Source organism: Bubalus bubalis, chromosome X, assembly GCF_019923935.1.
Source record: "Bubalus bubalis isolate 160015118507 breed Murrah chromosome X, NDDB_SH_1, whole genome shotgun sequence".
NCBI lineage: Eukaryota > Metazoa > Chordata > Mammalia > Artiodactyla > Bovidae > Bubalus > Bubalus bubalis.
The window spans coordinates 7,714,249-7,733,030 of record NC_059181.1 but is presented as its reverse complement, the minus strand read 5'-3'; the positions used below and the strand labels follow the sequence as shown (position 1 = coordinate 7,733,030).

The window sequence follows — 18,782 nt, the reverse complement described above, 5'->3', positions numbered from 1 at the left end:
CCAGGGGACAGATGTGAAGACTATCCGGCTCTGACAGCCACCAGGACTGGCATTCACAAGGCCCACAGGATGTAGCAGCAGTTCTTACCAGGCACTGGAGTACGAGTACCCCTGCAGCTATGCACCCAGGCCAAGTGCACAGGGAGCAGGCAAAAACCACTAGCTCCCAGGATCAGACCTAACTGCTCACTTTCCCAGCTGCCATCTGAGAGGTCAGTTTCCCAATCAGCCTGCATCTACGTGCTGACTGTGATCTTCCCCACTGCCACACTGACCAGTCCTGACAACACCCTCAACCACTAAGAAGCACCAAGAACAAAGAAGGTAGCTTGGACTATCATGAAGGTTTGAGAAGCAACCAAAAGCTTGGGCTGGGCTGAATGATAAAGTTCATCTCCCACAGAGACCACTCTGTTGAGACTGGGAGAGGTGACTGTTTTATCCAATGTACAGAAACCAACACAGACAAAGAAAATGAAGAAAAAAATATACTATATTCCAAACGAATAAAACTCCAGAAATAGATTTTAATGAAATGGAAATAAGTGACTCACCTGAGAGTTTAAAGTAACAGTCATGCAGATGCTCACCGAGATTAGGATAACAATGCATGAACAAAGTGAGAATTTCAAATAGTATGTCTAAAAGCACCAAACAAATCACATAGTTGAAGAATAACTGAAAAATTCAACAGATGGGTTCAACAGCAGACTAAACAAATGGGTAAGCAAATTTGAAGACAGTCACTGGAATTTATCCAGTTAGAGGAGCAAGTAGGAAAAAAAAAAGAATTAAGATACTTTAAGGGACTTACAGGACACCATCAGGTAAACCAACTATATACATTATAGAAGTCAATGAAGGAGACAAGAAAGGGGCAGAAAATTTATTGAAACAAATAATGGCTGAAAACTTCCCTAATATGGGGAAAGAAATATTCAGATCCACAAAGTCCATAGCGCTCCAAAAAAAAAAAAAAAAGAATCCAAAGAGGTATACACACTGAAACATAATATTTTGTTTGTTTGTTTGGCTGACCAGGGACTGAACCTGCAGTGGAAGCATGAAGTCTTAACCTCTGGACTTCCAGAGAAGTCCCCGAGATACATTAATTTTGAATCATCAAAAGCTACAGACTAGGAAAGAATCTGAAAAACACCAAGAGAAAAACAAGTTGTTACATATAAGGGAATACCTGGAAGACTATCAGCAGAAACTGTGCAAGCCAGAGGATATTGAAATGATGTATTCAAACTGTTCAAAGAGAAAAACTTCCAAGCAAGGATACTATGCCCAGTTAAGCTGTGCCTCACAACTAAAGTTGAGAGAGATTTCCCAACAAGCAAAAGCTAAAGGGAGTTCATCAGCACCAGCACAGTCTTACAAGAAATGTTAAAGTTCTTCAAGCTAAAATGAAAAGATGCTAATTAGTGACAGAAAACCTATCAAAACAAAACTCACTGGTAAATATAAAGTCAAAATACTCTAATGTTGTAATGGTGGTAGCTAAATCCCTTGAAACTCTAGCATAAGAATTAAAAGACAAAAGGATTGAAAATAACTATAATTTGTCAGTGGATACATGATGTAAAAAGATATAAATTGTGACATCAAATACAAAATGGGAAGAAGTAGTCTATAAATGTACAGCCTTTGTATATGTTCAAAATTAAGTTGTTATCAGGTTAAACTGTTATAAATATGTTTTATGTAATCCCCAGGGTAACAGCAAAGTGAAAAGCTATAGAAGATACACAAAAGATAAATCTACGCATAACACAACAGAAAACCATCAAATCACAAAGAACACAAGAAAAAAAAATGAATACAAAACAACAAAAAAATTAACAAAATGTCAAAAGTTAACATACCTATCAAAAATTACTTTAAACGGACTCTGAAAAACAGAATGAATTGAATCACTTTTATGTACACTTGAAACTAACATAACATTGTACAATAACTTTACTTCAATTAAAAAAATAGACAAATGGATTAAAAAAAAAAACAAAACAAAAAAAGACCCATAAATAATGTTGCCCACAAGAGACTCATTTTAGCTTTAAGGACAAACCAGATTGAAAATGAAGGGAGAAGACAGCTGGCAACTCATAAGCAGGATGCATCTGGATGGCCGGGCAGATACTTGTTGCTGGTCCCGATCTTCCTGGTGCACATTTCTTCACTTGGGGGCTGACTGAGAAGCTGGCAAGATTATTTCTGAATGTCCCTGGATGGGGTATGACTGCCGGGTAGGGGACAGACTCCTCCCTCCCCAACACACCTCCTGACCCATGCTTGGCTGATTCCGGGGACTGGAGTTCACTTCCAAGTTGCACCGTAGGTCAGCCTCAGCCAGCCCAAGGACGTTGAGCAATTGTCACCATCACCCTCGGTCAGTATCACACTTTGTGCACACATGAAGAAAGTTTCCCTTTATCCCCCACTCGCTGCTACCACAATAAAAGAACATCCATAAATGAGACAAATAAATACATAGTAATATTGAAAAAAAATTTTTTTAAAGCGAACAGAGGGAAAAATTCTATGCAAATAGAAGCCAAAAGAAAGCAGAGGTGCTATACTTTTATCATACAAAGTAAACTTTAAGCCAGAGACTGTAACAATACACAAAGGAGGTCATAATGTAATGATATAGAGGTCAGTTCAGCAAAACATGTAACATTTGTAAATATTTATGCAACCAATATAAAAGCACCTATATTACAAAGTACAGTAATCAAAACAGGACGGTACTGGCATAAAAACACACACATAGATCAAGAGAACAGAATATGGAGCCCAGAAATAAACCTATGTATATATGGTCAACTGATTTCCAACAAAGGAGCCAAGACTATGTAAGAGGGAAAGAACAGTCTCATCAATAACTGGTGTTGGGAAAATTGTATAGGCATATGCAAAAGAACGAAACCTGACCCCTATCTCACATCACACACGAAAATCAACTCAAAATGGATTAAAGACTTGAAGACATAAGACCTGAAACCATAAAATTCCTAGAAGAAAACATACAGGGTAAACACTGGTTTTGATGAGGACTCTGATTTCACACCAAAAAGAAAAACAAGTGAGAAATCAAACACCTTTTGCACAGCAAAGAAAATAATCAACAAAATGAAATGGTAATCTATATAATGGAAGAAATATTTACAAACCATGTTTCTGATAAGGGGATAATATTCAAAATATATAAAAAACTCCAGTAACTCAATCCAACAACTCCAACTCTCACATCCATACATGACTACTGGAAAAACCATAGCTTTGACTAGACGGACCTTTGTTGGCAAAGTAATATCTCTGCTTTTTAATATGCTGTCTAGGTTAGTCATAGCTTTTCTTCCAAGGAACAAGTGTCTTTTAATTTCATGGCTGCAGTCACCATTTGCAGTGATTATGGAGCCCAAGAAAATAAAGTCTGTCACTGTTTCCATTATCTCCCCATCTATTTGCCATGAAGTGATGGGATTGGATGCCATGATCTTAGTCTTCTGAATGCTGAGTTTTCAGCCAGCTTTTCACTCTCCTCTTTTACCTTCATTATGAGTCTCTTTAGTTCCTCTTTGCTTTCTAAGCCATAAGAGTCGTATCATCTGCACATCAGAAGTTACTGATGTTTCTCCTTACAATCTTGATTCCATCTTGTGATTCATCCACCCTGGCATTTCACATCATGTACTCTGCATATAAGTTAAATAAGCTGGGTGACAATATACAGCCTTGACGTGCTCCATTCCCTGATTCTGAAGCAGTCTGTTGTTCCATGTCTGGCTCTAACTGTTGCTTCTTGACCTGCATACAGAGTCTTCAGGAGGCATGTAAGGTATTCTGGTATTCCCATCTCCTTAAGAATTTTCCACAGTTTGCTGTGATCCACACAGTCAAAGGCTGAAGTAGAAGCAGATGAAGCAGAAGTATTTCTGGAATTCTCTTGCTTTTTTTTTTTTTTTTTTTCAGAATGTTTTTCTGGAATTCTCTTGCTTTTTCTATGATCCAATGGATGCTGGGGCAATTTGATCTCTGATTCTTCTGCCTTTTCTAAATCCAGCTTGCACATCTGGAAGTTCTTGGTTCACGTACTGTTGAAGCCTAGCTTGGAGGATTTTGAGAATGACCTTGCTAGCATGTGAAATGAGTGCAATTGTGCAGTAGTTTGATCATTAGAAGCCTAAGGAATAATAAACACCCCCAAATCTCCTCCCCGTTTTAGTATGGAACTTAATGGCCAAATAAGCATCACCAGCAAAGACAACTAGCCCAATCTGAGTATGTAAAGGGGAAAGATCCTCTAGGGTTTCACTGGAAAGACAGAGTAGACAGACCCTGCCTGTGTTATGCTCTGGGTGACCACTGGTTAGCACTGAAACTCTAGAATAGAAAAACATGTGTTTGTATTTTCAGGGACAAACAATAAGGAGAATGCCAGGGAAGATGGCCTCCTATTTGACAGGAGGGAGCCCAACACTTAAGAGGAAGGGACACAACTGAAAGTTCGAAAAGGGAGGCCTAGAACTTGACCAATAAGATAAGTTCTCAAGAAGACATAACCTAAGACAAAAATGGAGAAAAAAATAGCTCATTTCAGTGTAATGAAAGGCCCAAGAATGAGAAACCCTGAGGAGGTGTCACTTGACTAGATTATTTTTCATTTATACACTATAGTAGCAAATAGTAGGAAAAAAAATCACACTGGATTGCACATGATTTTTATTAAGCAGTCTGTCTCATTACAGAGAACTCACAGGCCGTTAGTTATGATATTGGAGTAAGAAGCTGGGCAGCCAACATGGTTACCAAATGTCATCTGGTTCCTCGTGAGAAAAGGCTGCAAAACTAAATTAGGGAAAGACAAAAATTTTTTTAATCTGTTATATTCTTGTCAAGTTTATTCTGTGATCTCTATCATGTTCTCATTCCTTTCCTGTGGGGTTTCTGCCCTTGCTCATGATTTTTATCAGTAATTTGACAGGTTAATAAAATGCAATAGATTTTTTTTTTTTTTGAAGTCAGTCATTTTGACTGATTCAGTTACAGGCAGACTCAAATATCTGAACACTTCCCTGGCTGAGAATGAACCAGCAATATGATAAATGGGGACACCATACCTTTTGTCTTTGGTGTCACTAGACGGCAGCGTGTCCAACTGTGAGCTCTCTCGGACCACCTTTTTGGAACTCTGACACAACGAGGAGGTGGGGAGAGGAATTTTGCAATTAGATGTATATTCATTTTATTTAAAACTTTATGATTTCTCTAAGAACTGTTTTTGAAATATATAAGTAACTGAGTCTATAAAAGCAGTGACTTTTAAACATGACATTCAGCAAGCAAATCAGAATAAGCTACCTGGAAGGTATTCTCAACATAGTACATTAGACTTAGACAAAATGTTACTGTCTCAGGACTAACTCATTCATTATTCAATCATAGAGCTTTCATTTTATTTCTTGTTCTGAAAATAATAAGATATCCCAACTTTTACAAACTTTGACAAATCAAAACTTTCTCAATCTTTTACTTAAACAAAACCCATGATTTGTCAGGAGTGTCAGATATTGAGAAGGCTGGAGCTCTATGTAACCTTCAGATTTTCTATGCTTTTCCCTTTGTCTCCAGTAGAGACGGCAGATCTTTACCACAAGGTTTTCAAGTAAACCACAGAAGCCCTCAGCACTCCCCACCCACAGACGCCCATCCACAGGATCAGCACCTTATCCGTGGTGTCCTCGTCTGGATTCTGTTGCATGATTTTCATGTATTTCTCTAAAGGATTTTCACCACTAACAGATTTAGATTTGTCTTTCATTTCATGAACACTTGATTCGTATTCTTTTTCAATTTCCAACTTCAATGATTGTTCAATTAGCCTCTGAAACAGATGGGTACCAGAATAGGAACTATACATCTTTTAGAACTTCTAAGGGTTGAGAAACACACAGTAATGTAATCCCGATCCTTTACCTACAACCCGCATGCCAGAAAATTGTATTTTAATTGAAGTCACTGCTACCATCAAAGGGGCACAAGTGAAGTGGCCTGAGTAATCTGTCTGGGACCAGCCTAAGGGCCAGGAGCACATCAAAGAAAAGAGGACAGGGGAGCCCTGAAGCAAGAGGCTCTTTTTTCAACCTCATTTACGATGAGAAAATCAACCGCAAAACAAGGTCCTCCTCATTCATGAGCCTGTTGCGAGGCCCAGATGAGGATGCACAGGACTGGGCTGGCCCTGCTACCCTGAGCCAGAAGGCCTGTGTGCTCCACAGCTCTCCTCAGGCCGCCCAGGGCTGGTTCGCGTCCCTGCTCCTCCTAGGACTTGGAGACCCAGGGGGCTCCCTCTCCCACCAGCATCACTACCTTCTCCTGATCCAGCTTTTCGAGTTCTCGTTGCTCCCTCTGCAGAGTTTCCTGCCACTTGCTCTGCCTCTGCTCGTCTCCCTGCTTTCGTTCCCTGGCCTGCTGCTCTTGGAGTTTTTCTTCTTCCTTCTGTTCTCCAAGCGATTTCTGGTTGACACCTAATGGGACAGAAAATGACGAATAGCTTCCGGCAGCAGATTTTTCAGACAAACGCGGGATGGGTACGCAGGGGTCTTGCCAAGCCCCAGGGAGATGGTGCGATTGTCAGCTGATTCCAAGCCCTCAGCCCCAAACCTGGCAGCGCGCCCTGCCCACCTCTCAACTGTGTCCCCATCCCCTCCTTCCTCGCCGAGGGAGCCCTGTATTTCTGCCTCTGCATCTGGTTCTGAGCCCTCCAGATCCTTAGCATTCTGACCCAATCATTAGTCCCCATTTACTCCCACAGCATTCTGGTCACTACCCCCACCCTACTTCCACAGGGGTACAAGAGTCTCCTGCCCAGAGCAAGACAAAACCACCAACCACCCTCCCCTCCCCGCTCAGGCCGCCTGGCCGTCACTCCATCCCCTCTAGGCGGATCCCTCCCTGGGGTTTGGGGTTGCCTCTGTCCCCATCATCCCCCATGTTTTCTCCTGTCCCTTTCTGGCCTCACACCGATGCTTCTACAGCGTGGTTCCCTGCCATCTGCACGTGGCAATCCCACAACACTGGCTTCCTTTGCTGAGCTCACTCTATGCTCTAACCACCAACCTCCAGGGCCTCGGGCTCCCACCTCTCCTCGTCCTGCTGCTGTAGTAAGGGTCCTGACCACCCTTCACCCAGAGTGCCAACACCACAGTCTCTGCACTCCCTGACACCAGTCTCTCAGCCTTCAAGCCAGTATGCTTCCTTAGCACCAGTCACCTCCCAAAGAGAAGGGAGGGACGCACTGAGTGCTGTCTCTGCTCCGGTAGAGTCCAGACCATGGCAGCTGAGGCCCCGACAAGCGGTCTTTTCCTATTGGACTGACTTCCTCCACCATCACCATCACTTGCACACCCAACCTCCACAAACCCCCTCCCAGCACGTTCATTGTCACCTGACTCCAGCTGCTCTTCTCGTCCTCGCCTTTGCTCCCACAGTCTCCCCAGCTGGGCGTGCTCCCTCCCCATCTCTCCCCGGAAACCCCCCTCCTACCAGGTGAGCCCCCAGCCTAGCGCCCCCAGTGCCCCCTCTCCAGTGCCCACCTTGTCCACAATGGTATGTGTCTACTTTCTGTTCCTTCTGGGCGTGGCCCAGGCTTCATTTGCTGACTCCTGAGAGCCCACAGCACAAGTCCCTGTGCCTCGTGGTTGAATTATCTTCCAATCCCACTGATGCTTACGCGGACTTTTCTCCTCCAGCCCTGGCTGAAAAACCTCATCTCTGAACCGCCCCCACCCCCCGCCCCCAACAGTGTGGAGAAACAGACAAATTCTCTAGTTCACCAGAGGACTCTGAATCTCTGTGCTGGGCCCTGGTTCCACATCACCCACAGGAGACAACACAGGCTTGTCTGGCCCTTGATCCTGACTACCAGAGGTAGCCAGTATTCACTTCCATGGGCAGAAAGGCAATCTTCTGCTTGTTCCTGGGGGAGGAGGGTCACTCCTGAATGGTGCAGCCACACTTTTGAATACTCATTTTAGAAGACCTTATTATACTATCTAGTACCTCTCAGAGGCAGAACACCCATCTCCTCAGTTGGTTTCTCTTACTCTGTTATTTCTATTACCATCTCCTCCAGATGGCTGCCACCATCCCTACTGAGTAGACTGGGGCTCCTTGGTGATGGCTTGCTGACCACCCCCTCCTCCACAACCCCCCCCCTCAACTCTGAGATGCTCCACAAAGCAGGGGCTGACTGCAGGATGCCCAGCCCCCGGGAAGTGCCTGGCACAGAAAAAGCTCTTGATCAAGCCATCCTGAATGGATGTTTTCCAGTGATTTACACTGGACTCAGCAAAATCAACCCTCTCACAATCTTTCTTCTGTCAGCAATTCCTCCTGTTCCCGAGTACGGTGACTTCACACTGCCTACAAGAGGCTTTGCACAGCTTTGGGGGAGGATGGTTTTACTAGTAGGTGGTTTTACGTGAGAAAGGATGTGTACGAGGCTTCAACGCTTTGGTCCAAGGAGAGAAAAGGACCTGTCCACTGGCCAAGGCCAGAACCACTTCCACACACTGGTGAGGGAAGGGGGAGCCTGCAGAAGAGATGGGGAGAGAAAGTGGGCCGGACAGGACGGAGGAGTATAATGACCACTTTTCCTTCAATGTCATCACTGTTTTGAAGACTGAAATGTAACAGGTTAACCATCCTAATTTTTTAAGGTATGAAGGAAGCAAACAGATAGAAAGAAAACAATATTAAATGTTATTATCGACATACCTTGTTAGTTAGAACAGAGGAAAACTCACCTGGGTACTGAAAGGAGATGGGCCTGGTGGGCACAGGGGCTGCAGCGCCATCCACGTGAGGCATGTTGCCGGCATGATGGAGGCCCTCTCTCTCGAACTGCCTTGGCACACTCCATCCATCTATAACAAGTGCAAGTGAGTCTCCCCTAGCCCTCAGCAGCAGCAAGAGAAGAGAGAGTGGGGATAACCACTTGCTGAGCACTGAAGTTTCAGACAAAGCATCTGGGCCAGCCCTTTCCTTACAGGGTTCCAGGGGCTCACTGGAGCCACTCGCCAATGTATCTGCTTCTCCATGTGTTCTTAGGAGATTCATTTACAAATTTGACTTGTTACTCAGTAGGGAAATCAGTCTAGTGACAGCAGAATTCATCTGGCTTGGTGAAAAACATCTGAATTCTATTTCAATAGCAGTGATTTAACAAAGTTACTGAAGTTGGTTCAAAGATTTCATAAAATATACTAAGCCCTTTCATTTCCCTATTCAAAGTACTAGACATTCAGACTTGAGGATGAAGCTCTCAAGGCAAAACAATAGGTTAACACACAAATATAAAGACTTTCTGGGGGATGGGATCAAGATGGTGTAAGAGTAGGTCATGAAGCTCACCTTCTCCCACAAACACATCTGCATGTGGAATGATTCTCACTACTAAGAAAACATCAACTAAACACTGGCAGACCACCTCAGACTTAACAGAAGGGCAAGAAAAACTCTAAGTAACTGGGTAGGATGAAAGAAAAAAAAAAAAAAAGGAAGGAATTGGGAGGGGACCTGCACCCATGGGAGGGAGCTGTGAAAAAGGAAAGGTTTCCACACCCTGTGAGCTGAGGCTCAGCCTTCAGAGGTCAGAACCTGGGAGACAGCCTGAGGGGCTAGAGTGTGGTGTGGCACAACCAAGGGAGTACAGCAAGAAGCCTGGATCAGCCAGGTTGTTCATGTGGTCACAAAGACTTGCACATGACTTAGTGACTCAACAACAACAACTGATGGATACCTAGGTTGTTTTAAGTTTCTGGCTATTATGAATAAAGCTTCTACAGCCAAAAAAAAAAAAAACAACACTTGGTAAGCCAGAAAGAACTTCAGAGCTGGTTGACACTACATTCCTATTGTTTAGTGAAGTAGTAGGCTCCGAGGTAGAACAATCTAAGGCAGGACCAAAGCCAGGACAACAATTTCTAGTCTCTGAAGCTAATACTCTTTAATCTCCATTCTGTAACTAAGGAAGGTTTTTCTAAATCTGAGGCAATTGATGGAATCATTATAATTCAAAGTAAAGTCACCTAAACATGTTCACGTTCCATAAAGTGGGGGGGGGAGCAAATTTTAAGAAGTCACTTATTTTAAATCTGAGGCAATCCTAACCTTCACAAAATAAGGATTTATTTATAGGCTTCATTTACCCCATGAACAGTATGGAAAGGCAAAAAGATATGACACTGAAAGATGAACTGCCCAGGTCAGTAGGTCATGGAGCCCAATATGCTACTGGAGAAGAATGGAGAAATAACTCTAGAAAGTGACAGGGTCAAAGCAAAAACACCACCCAATTGTGCGCATGACTGGTGATGGAAGTAAAGTCTGATGTTGTAAAGAACAATATTGCATAGGAACCTGGAATGTTAGGTCCATGAATCAAGGTAAATTAGAAGTGATCAAACAGGAGATGGCAAGGGTGAACACTGACATTTTAGGAATCAGTGAACTAAAATGGACTGGAATGGGCAAATTTAACTCAGATGACCATTATATTTACTACTGTGGGCAAGAATCCCTTGGAAGAAATGGAGTAGCCATCATAGTCGACACGAGTCTGAAATGCTGTACTTGGGTGCAATCTCAAAAACGACAGAATGATCTCTGTTCGTTTCCAAGGCAAACCATCCAATATCAAGGTAATCCAAGTCTATGCCCCGACCAGTAATGCTGAAGAAGCTGAAGTCAAACGGTTCTATGAAGACATACAAGACCTTCTAGAATACCCAAAAAAGATGTCCTTTTCATTATAGGGGACTGGAATGCAAAAGTAGGAAGTTAAGAGATACCTGGAATAACAGGTAAATTTGGCCTTGGAGTATAAAATGAAGCAGGGCAAAGGCTAATAGAGATTTGCCAAGAGAACGCACTGGTCATAGCAAACACCCTCTTCCAACAACACAAGAGAAGACTCTATACATGGACATCACCAGATGGTCAATACTGAAATCAGACTGATTATATTCTTTGCTGCCAAAGATGGAGAAGCTCTATACAGTCAGCAAAAACAAGACTGGGAGCTGACTGTGGCTCAGATCACGAACTCCTTATTGCCAAATTCAGACTTAAATTGAAGAAAGTAGGGAAAACCACTAGACCATTCAGGTATGACCTAAATCAAATCCCTTACAATTATACAGTGGAAATGACAAATAGATTCAAGGGCTTATATCTGATAGACAGAGTGCCTGAAGAACTATGGATGGAGGTTCGTGATATTGTACAGGAGGCCGTGATCAAGACTATCCCCAAGAAAAAGAAATGCAAAATGGTTGTCTGAGGAAGCCTTACAAATAGCTGAGAAAAGAAGAGAAGCTAAAGGCAAAGGAGAAAAGTAAAGATATATCCATTTGAATGCAGAGTTCCAAAGAAGAGCAAGGAGAGAGAAGAAAGCCTTCCTCAGTGATCAATGCAAAGAAATAGAAGAAAACAATAGAATGGGAAAGACTAGAGATCTCTTCAAGAAAATTAGAGATACCACGGGAAAATTTAATGCAAAGATGGGAACAATAAAGGACAGAAATGGTATGGACCTAACAGCAGCAGAAGATATTAAGAAAAGGTGGCAAGAATACACAGAAGAACTATACAAAAAAGATCTTCATGACCCAGATAACCACAATGGTATGATCACTCACCTAGAGTCAGACATCCTGGAATGCAAAGTCAAGTGGGCCTTAGGAAACATCACTTTGAACAAAGCTAGTGGAGATGATGGTATTCCACTTGAGCTATTTCAAATCCTAAAAGATAATGCTGTGAAAGTGCTGCACTCAATATGCAAGCAAATTTGAAAAACTCAGCAGTGGCCACAAGACTGGAAAAGGTCAGTTTTCACTGCAATACCAAAGAAAGGCAATGCCAAAGAAAGGCAATGCCAATGAATGCTCAAACTACTGCACAATTGCACTCATTTCACACGCTAGCAAAGTAATGCTCAAAATTCTCCAAGCCAGGTTTCAACAGAATGTGAACTCTGAGCTTCCAGATGTTTAAGCTGGATTTAGAAAAGGCAGAGGAACCAGAGATCAAATTGCCAACATCCACTGGATCAGTGAAAAAGCAAGGGAATTCCAGAAAAACATATACTTCTGCTTTATTGACTATGCCAAAGCCTTTGACTGTGTGGATCACAACAAACTGTGGAAAATTCTGAAAGAGATGGGAATACCAGACCACTTTACCTGCATCCTGAGAAATCTGTATGCAGGTCAAGAAGCAACAATTAGAACTGGACATGGAACAATGGACCAGTTCCAAATTGGGAAAGGAGTATATCAAAGCTGTATATTATCACCCTGCTTATTTAACTTATATGCAGAGTACATCATGCAAAATGCCATGTTGGATGAAACACAAGCTGGAATCAAGATTCCTGGGAGAAATATCAATAACCTCAGATATGCAGATGACACCACCCTTATGGCAGAAAGCAAAGAGGAACTAAAGAGCCGCTTGATGAAAGTGAAAGAGGAGAGTAAAAAAGCTGGCTAAAACTCAACATTCAAAAAACTAAGATCATGGCATCTGGTCCCATCACTTCATGGCAAATACATGGGGAAACTATGGAAACAGTGACAGACTTTAACGACTGAGCGACTTCACTTTCACTTTTCCTTTCATGTATTGGAGAAGGAAATGGCAACCCACTCCAGTGTTCTTGCCTGGAGAACCCCATGGATGGAGGAGCCTGGTGGGCTGCCATCTATGGGGTCGCACAGAGTCGGACACGACTGAAGCAACTTAGCAGCAGTAGCAGCAAAATCACTATAGATGGTGACTGTAGCCATGAAATTAAAAGATGCTTCCTCCTTGGAAGAAAAGTTATGAACAACCTAGACTGCATATTAAAAAGCAGAGACATTACTTTGCCAACAAAGGACCGTCTAGTCAAAGCTATGGTTTTTCCAGTAGTCACTTACACATATGAGAGTTGGACTATAAAGAAAGCTGAGTGCTGAAGAATTGATGCTTTTGAACTGTGGTATTGGAGAAGACTCTTGAGAGTCCCTTGGACTGCATGGAGATCAAACCAGTCAATCCTAAAGGAAATCAATCCCAATATTCATTGGATGAACTGATGCTGAAGCTGAAGCTCCAATACGTTGGCCACCTGATGCAAAGAACTGACTCATTTGAAAAGACCCTGATGCTGGGAAAGATTGAAGGCAGGAGGAGAAGGGGACAACAGAGGATGAGATGGTTGGATGGCATCAATGACTTGATGGACAAAGTTTGAGCAAGCTCCAGAACTTGGTGATGGACAGGGAAGCCTGGCATGCTGCAGTCCATGGGGTCACAAAGAGTTGCACACAACTGAGCGACTGAACTGATAGGCTTAGCTCTGATTTGCAATTGTTGTTGTTCAATCCCTAAGTCATGTCTGACTCTTTGTGACCCCATGGACTGCAGCACACCAGACTTCCCTGTCCTTCACTATCTCCTGGAGCGTGCTCAACTCATGTCCATCCAACCATCTCATCCTTTGTCTCACACTTCTCTTCCTGCCCTCAGTCTCTCCCTAACTTTGCAATTTAGTTACCCTGAAATTTTTTAAAAAGGGAACTGAGAACCTAAAAATCTTCATGATACAAAAACATGGCACTATATCTGTATCACTGATTTTATCAGAAAATAAAAATGTGTTACTTTGTAACTGTTTTGCATCTTGTAACAATCGGTATGTTTTGCCAAAACATTTTACATTTTGAAACAAGTTCTACATATAAAAGCAAGTATTAATATTTAAACTTACATTCAAAAGATGGTTCAAATCCCTTGTTATCCTTAAAAACTAGCTTGTCCGGATTTGAAAATTCACTTTTGTCTTGAAGTTCTGTATGTCTTTGATAAAGACTGGATGGGAAGAATAAAATTCAAGAATGTGAAGCTTTAATAATGTAAGACATAAGAGCAGAGGGTGATGAAAAGCCTTTTGTGATTTGAGAAAATACTTCAGAAAATTAATTTTTCGTGGACACGTAGTGACTAGGAGCTACTCTGCACTGGGTGCTCTCCATGCACCAGACATCATTCCAAACCATTAATATGCATTAACTCAGTCACTCTTCCACACTGCCTCATGCCATGAGTTGGGTACTACCATTGTTAATAAAGAATATCCTGGCACTCTCAAAGCTGTTCCGAGGAGGAATTTTTATTTGAAGAACTTGAACATTTTTTCAAAAAGCTCTTTACACCATTAGCATGAGCCAGCTGAAGATGCCACGCATCACAGTGCCCTAACTCAGCCCAATTGTGTCCTGCTTCTCTTCTTGGCTTTAATACAGAAAGACCGATAAGAGAAAAAATTACCTACTTTAGGACCAGACAAGCACCTGTGGTAGTTTTCAACTTTGTACAGTAGATGAGCATCAACACACAGATGCCCAGGCCTGAGCCTAGAGAGGAGGAGTCAGAATCTCCCACCATGGGGACTGGGCACAGGTAGAAGGCCTACCCTTGACTTGAATCTCAGCCTGCTGCCCACCCCCACCCCCAAGCTTCTCGACACACCCACCCCATACTGCTTCAGCCCATGTATCCTAGGACTAACTACCACTTTTGAATTTGTTTCAGTGATTGACACTGTGGAACCTTATTTGTTTACATTTAAATGCCTAAATATTTGTAAGTGACTTTTTAATGATGTACAAAACTATTTAATGTTTACAGTGAATTGGTTTGCATTTGCAAATTTTTTATGTCTGTTTTATCTTTGTAAACCAAGTCTATTCACAGAAGTATGAAGATGCTTATTAATACCCAAGTACATATACTATTGGTCTTCCCTGGTAGCTCAGTTGGTAAAGAATCTGCCTGCAATGCAGGAGACCCCGGTTTGATTCCTGGGTCAGGAAGATCCACTGGAGAAGGGATAGGCTACCCACTCCAGCATTCTTGGGCTTCCCTTGTGGCTCAGCTGGTAAAGAATCTGCCTGCAATGTGGGAGACCTGGGTTTGATCCCTGGGTTGGGAAGATCCCCTGGAGAAGGGAAAGGCTACCCTCTCCAGTATTCTGGCCTGGAGAATTCCATGGACTGTATAATCCATGAGGTCACAAAGAGTCAGACATGACTGAGTGACTTCCACGCATATACTATACATCAAGTTTAGCAAACAAGTAGAATCTTTTTTTCCTCCAGGCAATACTTCAAATGATTCTCAGAGATCATGCATCTTATGATCTGACTGCAAATTCTATCCTGCCACGTGGTCTTTAACATCACCTAAAAAAATGGAGCCAGTCCTGGCTAAGACCACAGGAAGCTAACCAGCCTCAGCAGAGGCCAGGCAGAGAATGAGGTACTTACCTGGCTTTCTGCTCCAGAAGGCTGGAGAGCGAGTGCACCGAAATGTGCCTGGACTCTGCAGGCGAAGGCTGTGGCTTTCTGTCAGGACAGGTGGTGGTGACAGTGGACCGGCCCAGACCTACGGGGCAGGAGGAACCAGGAAAAGCACGTTACAGACTGCATGGAGAAGATGGCAGTGCAGCTTCTAGAGATTTCTACCACTTTGAAAATGCATTCGATCATCTTTGCAGGCAGTGGGGTATGTGAAAATTATCCACAAAACTAACAATTCAGGCATGAAAATGAAACTTCAGTGATAACAGGAGAACACATGAAACTAACCAGCAGCCAAAGAAAAGCCACAGTCACTCTAAAAACCTCCACGTGCCAAGCAAAATGCTGGCACTTGACCCTCCATCCTACGGCCTGCACACCACCTGTAACCTGGGGTGGGGGAGTCAGGGTTCCCTAGGAGCCCACCGTTCAGAGGCTCCCATGACTCCCAGTTTATCAGCCTCCAGCTGCACTGTTACCCAGAGGAGAGGGGGGATGAGGAGCAACTGACCCCCAACCAGAGGATCCACAGGCCTGTGTCCATAGCTCACCTTCCAGGTACGTTTCACTATCGAGGCTTCTCGCTTTGGGGAGTGGCGTGGAGGAGAGTCGTCTGGAGGCTGTGCTCTTGTGTGACCCTGAGGCCATGCTGCTGGGCACCTCGGACACCTCGCTCTCATCCCCTCCGCGCGTGCTTACCGGAGGCTGCTGAGAGGTGACTCTGGCGTCCATAAAAACACACCTCTCGGGAACAGCTGCAGTGATGTTCTTGAGAGTCCCCGGCAGACACAGCGAGGGTGGGCTCCTGGCTGCCAAGCGGCTCTTGGCAGGGCACTGACTGACCCTTTGATGGTAGTTCTGGAAAGCTTTTTCCAGGCACTCTGCTTCCTGCTCCAGCTCTCTCACCCTTACCTTAGTACTGGCTACAAACTCGAGGTCGGAATCAGGGGAACTTCCCTCTGCGCTGGTATTTGGGTATCTGGGGATCTGCAGTGTAACTGGGCCTGCTGTTGCCTCCTCTTGTCTCAGAGGATTTTTCAAGAAATCCCAACTGATGTCGCCATCACGAGGTCCCACCCTGGTGCTCATTAACCCGCTGATGGAGCGATTCAGCAGAGAGTGCCTCGGGTTGTGGTACACTTCGTTCTCTAGTGCTGCAGGTCACAAACAGAGTGTGAGACAGGAAGGGAAGAGGTGGAGAACCAAACTGAAATGTTTCAGCAATTTTTTTGTTGAAAAATCAACTAGCACATTAAACAGTCTGTGGCGTGTGATCAAGATGGTGGAGTAGTAAGATGTGAAGCTCATCTCTGCCCACAATACATCAACAATACATCTACATGTAGAGTGATTTGCACAGAATATGTACTGAACACTGGCAGAAGACCTCAGACCTCTGAAAGGGCAAGAAAATCTCCATGGAACCAGGCAGGACAAAAGGGGGAGAAAAAGGCAAGGAAGAAGTTGGGACAGGATCTGTATCCTCAGGAGGGTGCTATAAAAGAGGCAAGGTTCCTGCACCCCATGAGATCAACCAAGATGGAGGTGAGCTCCAGAGCCTCTGGAGGAGAACGCAGCCTCTGGAGTGCAGCAGCTGGGATGCAGAGACCTGCACAAAAGGTCAGCACCACTGCCCTGTACTCCCCAGCCTGAGACATGTGTCCTCCCATGCAGGCAGGAGCTGGGTGCTGAAGCTCACGCTTCAGAAATCAGACCCAGGGAGAGGGCTAGGGTGGGCTGTGTGGAAACAGCCTGAAGGGGCTGGAGTCTGGAGCAGTCGCTCCTGAGGGTGTACATGGAAGAAGCTTGGGCCACCTTAGAGGCCAGGTGCTATTGATGGTTGGGGTGTGTGAGGGGAGTGGTGGGATGCACCACTGCAGCCTCTTCCGCTGTTCACACTTTCAGGTGGCATGACACGGCTTACAGGAGCTTCAAGAGGGGTCACGAGCTGCAGCAACTGCCACCTGCATGCCACAGGCTTCAGGATCGGTTCTGAGCCTCTGCTGTGACTTACTCCCCACACCTCAGGCTACAGCAGCAGTCTTGAATGGCCACCACTGCCGCCCTTCTGGGCTCCAGGAGTGGTCTCAAGCCGTCAACGATCCCATCGCATGCTCTGGGAGTGTGTGAGATCCTCCACCAATGCTGAGAACCTCAGGACTGGGCACCAGCCACTGCATCTGCACATCCCGATTATAAGGGGATAATGACCATGGCCAGCACACGCTGAGCAAAGAGGTCACAGGCATCCATACCAAAAACAGCCCTCATGCCAAACAAACACTAAACCCACAGAAGCTACACAGTGATGCTTCCGCATATAAATAGTCCCCCAAGACCACAACAGATATATTTCTCTTCTGTAAGTTTGAGAGAGAAAATTAAGTAAAATGAAGCAAAGGAACCACTCCCAGTTAAAAGACCAAGATAATTCCCCTGAAAGAACAAACAATGAAACAGACCTCTTCAGTTTAACAGACACTGATTTCAAAAAAGATAATGAAAATATTAAAGGGATTAAGGAAAAGTGTCAGTAAAAATGCAGAGCACTGTAAAAAAGGGACTAGAAACGATAAAGAGGAAGAGAATTACAAAACTCATTGCTGAGACGAAAACTGAACTAAAGGCAACGAATTATGTAGAAAAACAAGCAATTCCCTGGTGGTGCAGTGGTTAGGACTCCACACTTTCACTGCTGAGGGTGTGGGTTCAATCCCTGGTCAGGGTACTAAGATCCTGCAAGCCATGTGGCATGGCCAAAACAAAACAAAACCAGTAACGCCGAAGAATGAATAAGTGACCCAGAAGACAGAATCATGTAAATCACCCATTCAGGACAGCAGACAGAAAGCCAAATGAAAAAAAAAAAAGAAACCTAAACAAAAGACCTGAAAGTAGTGAAAGTGAAAGTCGCTCAGTCGTGTCCAACTCTTGGTGACCCCATGGACTATATAGTTCATGGAATTCTCCAGGCCAGAATACTGGAGAGGGGAGCCTTTATCTTCTCCAGTGGATCTTCCCAACCCAGGGATCAAACCCAAGTCTCCCACGTTGTGGGCAGATTCTTTACCAGCTGAGCCACAAGGGAAGCCCAAGAATACTGGAGTGGGTAGCCTATCCCTTCTCCAGCGGATCTTCCCAACCCAGGAATCGAACTGGGGTCTCCTGCACTGCAGGTGGATTCTTTACCAATTGATCTAGAGACCTATGGGACAATAAAAAGCATGCCAATCTATACATAATAGGGATTCCAGAAGAGGAAGAAAGAGAAAAGATCAAAAATGTATTTGAAGAAATTACGGCTGAAAACTTCCCAAACTTGAAGATGTAAACAGATATCCGGTGCAGGAAGCAGACAGGGTT

At 44.0% G+C, this 18,782-nt stretch overlaps 1 protein-coding gene across 10 annotated transcripts in view; it reads right to left on the bottom strand.

Annotated features, from left to right (window-relative positions):
• Window positions 1-4,714: 4,714 nt before the first annotated feature.
• OFD1 (OFD1 centriole and centriolar satellite protein) overlaps window positions 4,715-18,782 on the bottom strand; it is a 59,458-nt gene continuing 45,390 nt past the window's right edge. For all 10 annotated transcript variants that reach the window (XM_025276734.3, XM_025276735.3, XM_025276737.3 and 7 more), the window contains 8 exons: window positions 15,971-16,573; window positions 15,387-15,504; window positions 13,829-13,929; window positions 8,817-8,936; window positions 6,379-6,536; window positions 5,735-5,893; window positions 5,130-5,200; window positions 4,715-4,857 (listed from right to left, as the gene is read on the bottom strand). In XM_025276734.3, coding sequence (XP_025132519.2) covers window positions 4,815-4,857; window positions 5,130-5,200; window positions 5,735-5,893; window positions 6,379-6,536; window positions 8,817-8,936; window positions 13,829-13,929; window positions 15,387-15,504; window positions 15,971-16,573 — 1,373 coding nt within the window. In that variant the 3' untranslated portion in view covers window positions 4,715-4,814. The remainder of the gene's footprint in view (window positions 4,858-5,129; window positions 5,201-5,734; window positions 5,894-6,378; window positions 6,537-8,816; window positions 8,937-13,828; window positions 13,930-15,386; window positions 15,505-15,970; window positions 16,574-18,782) is intronic.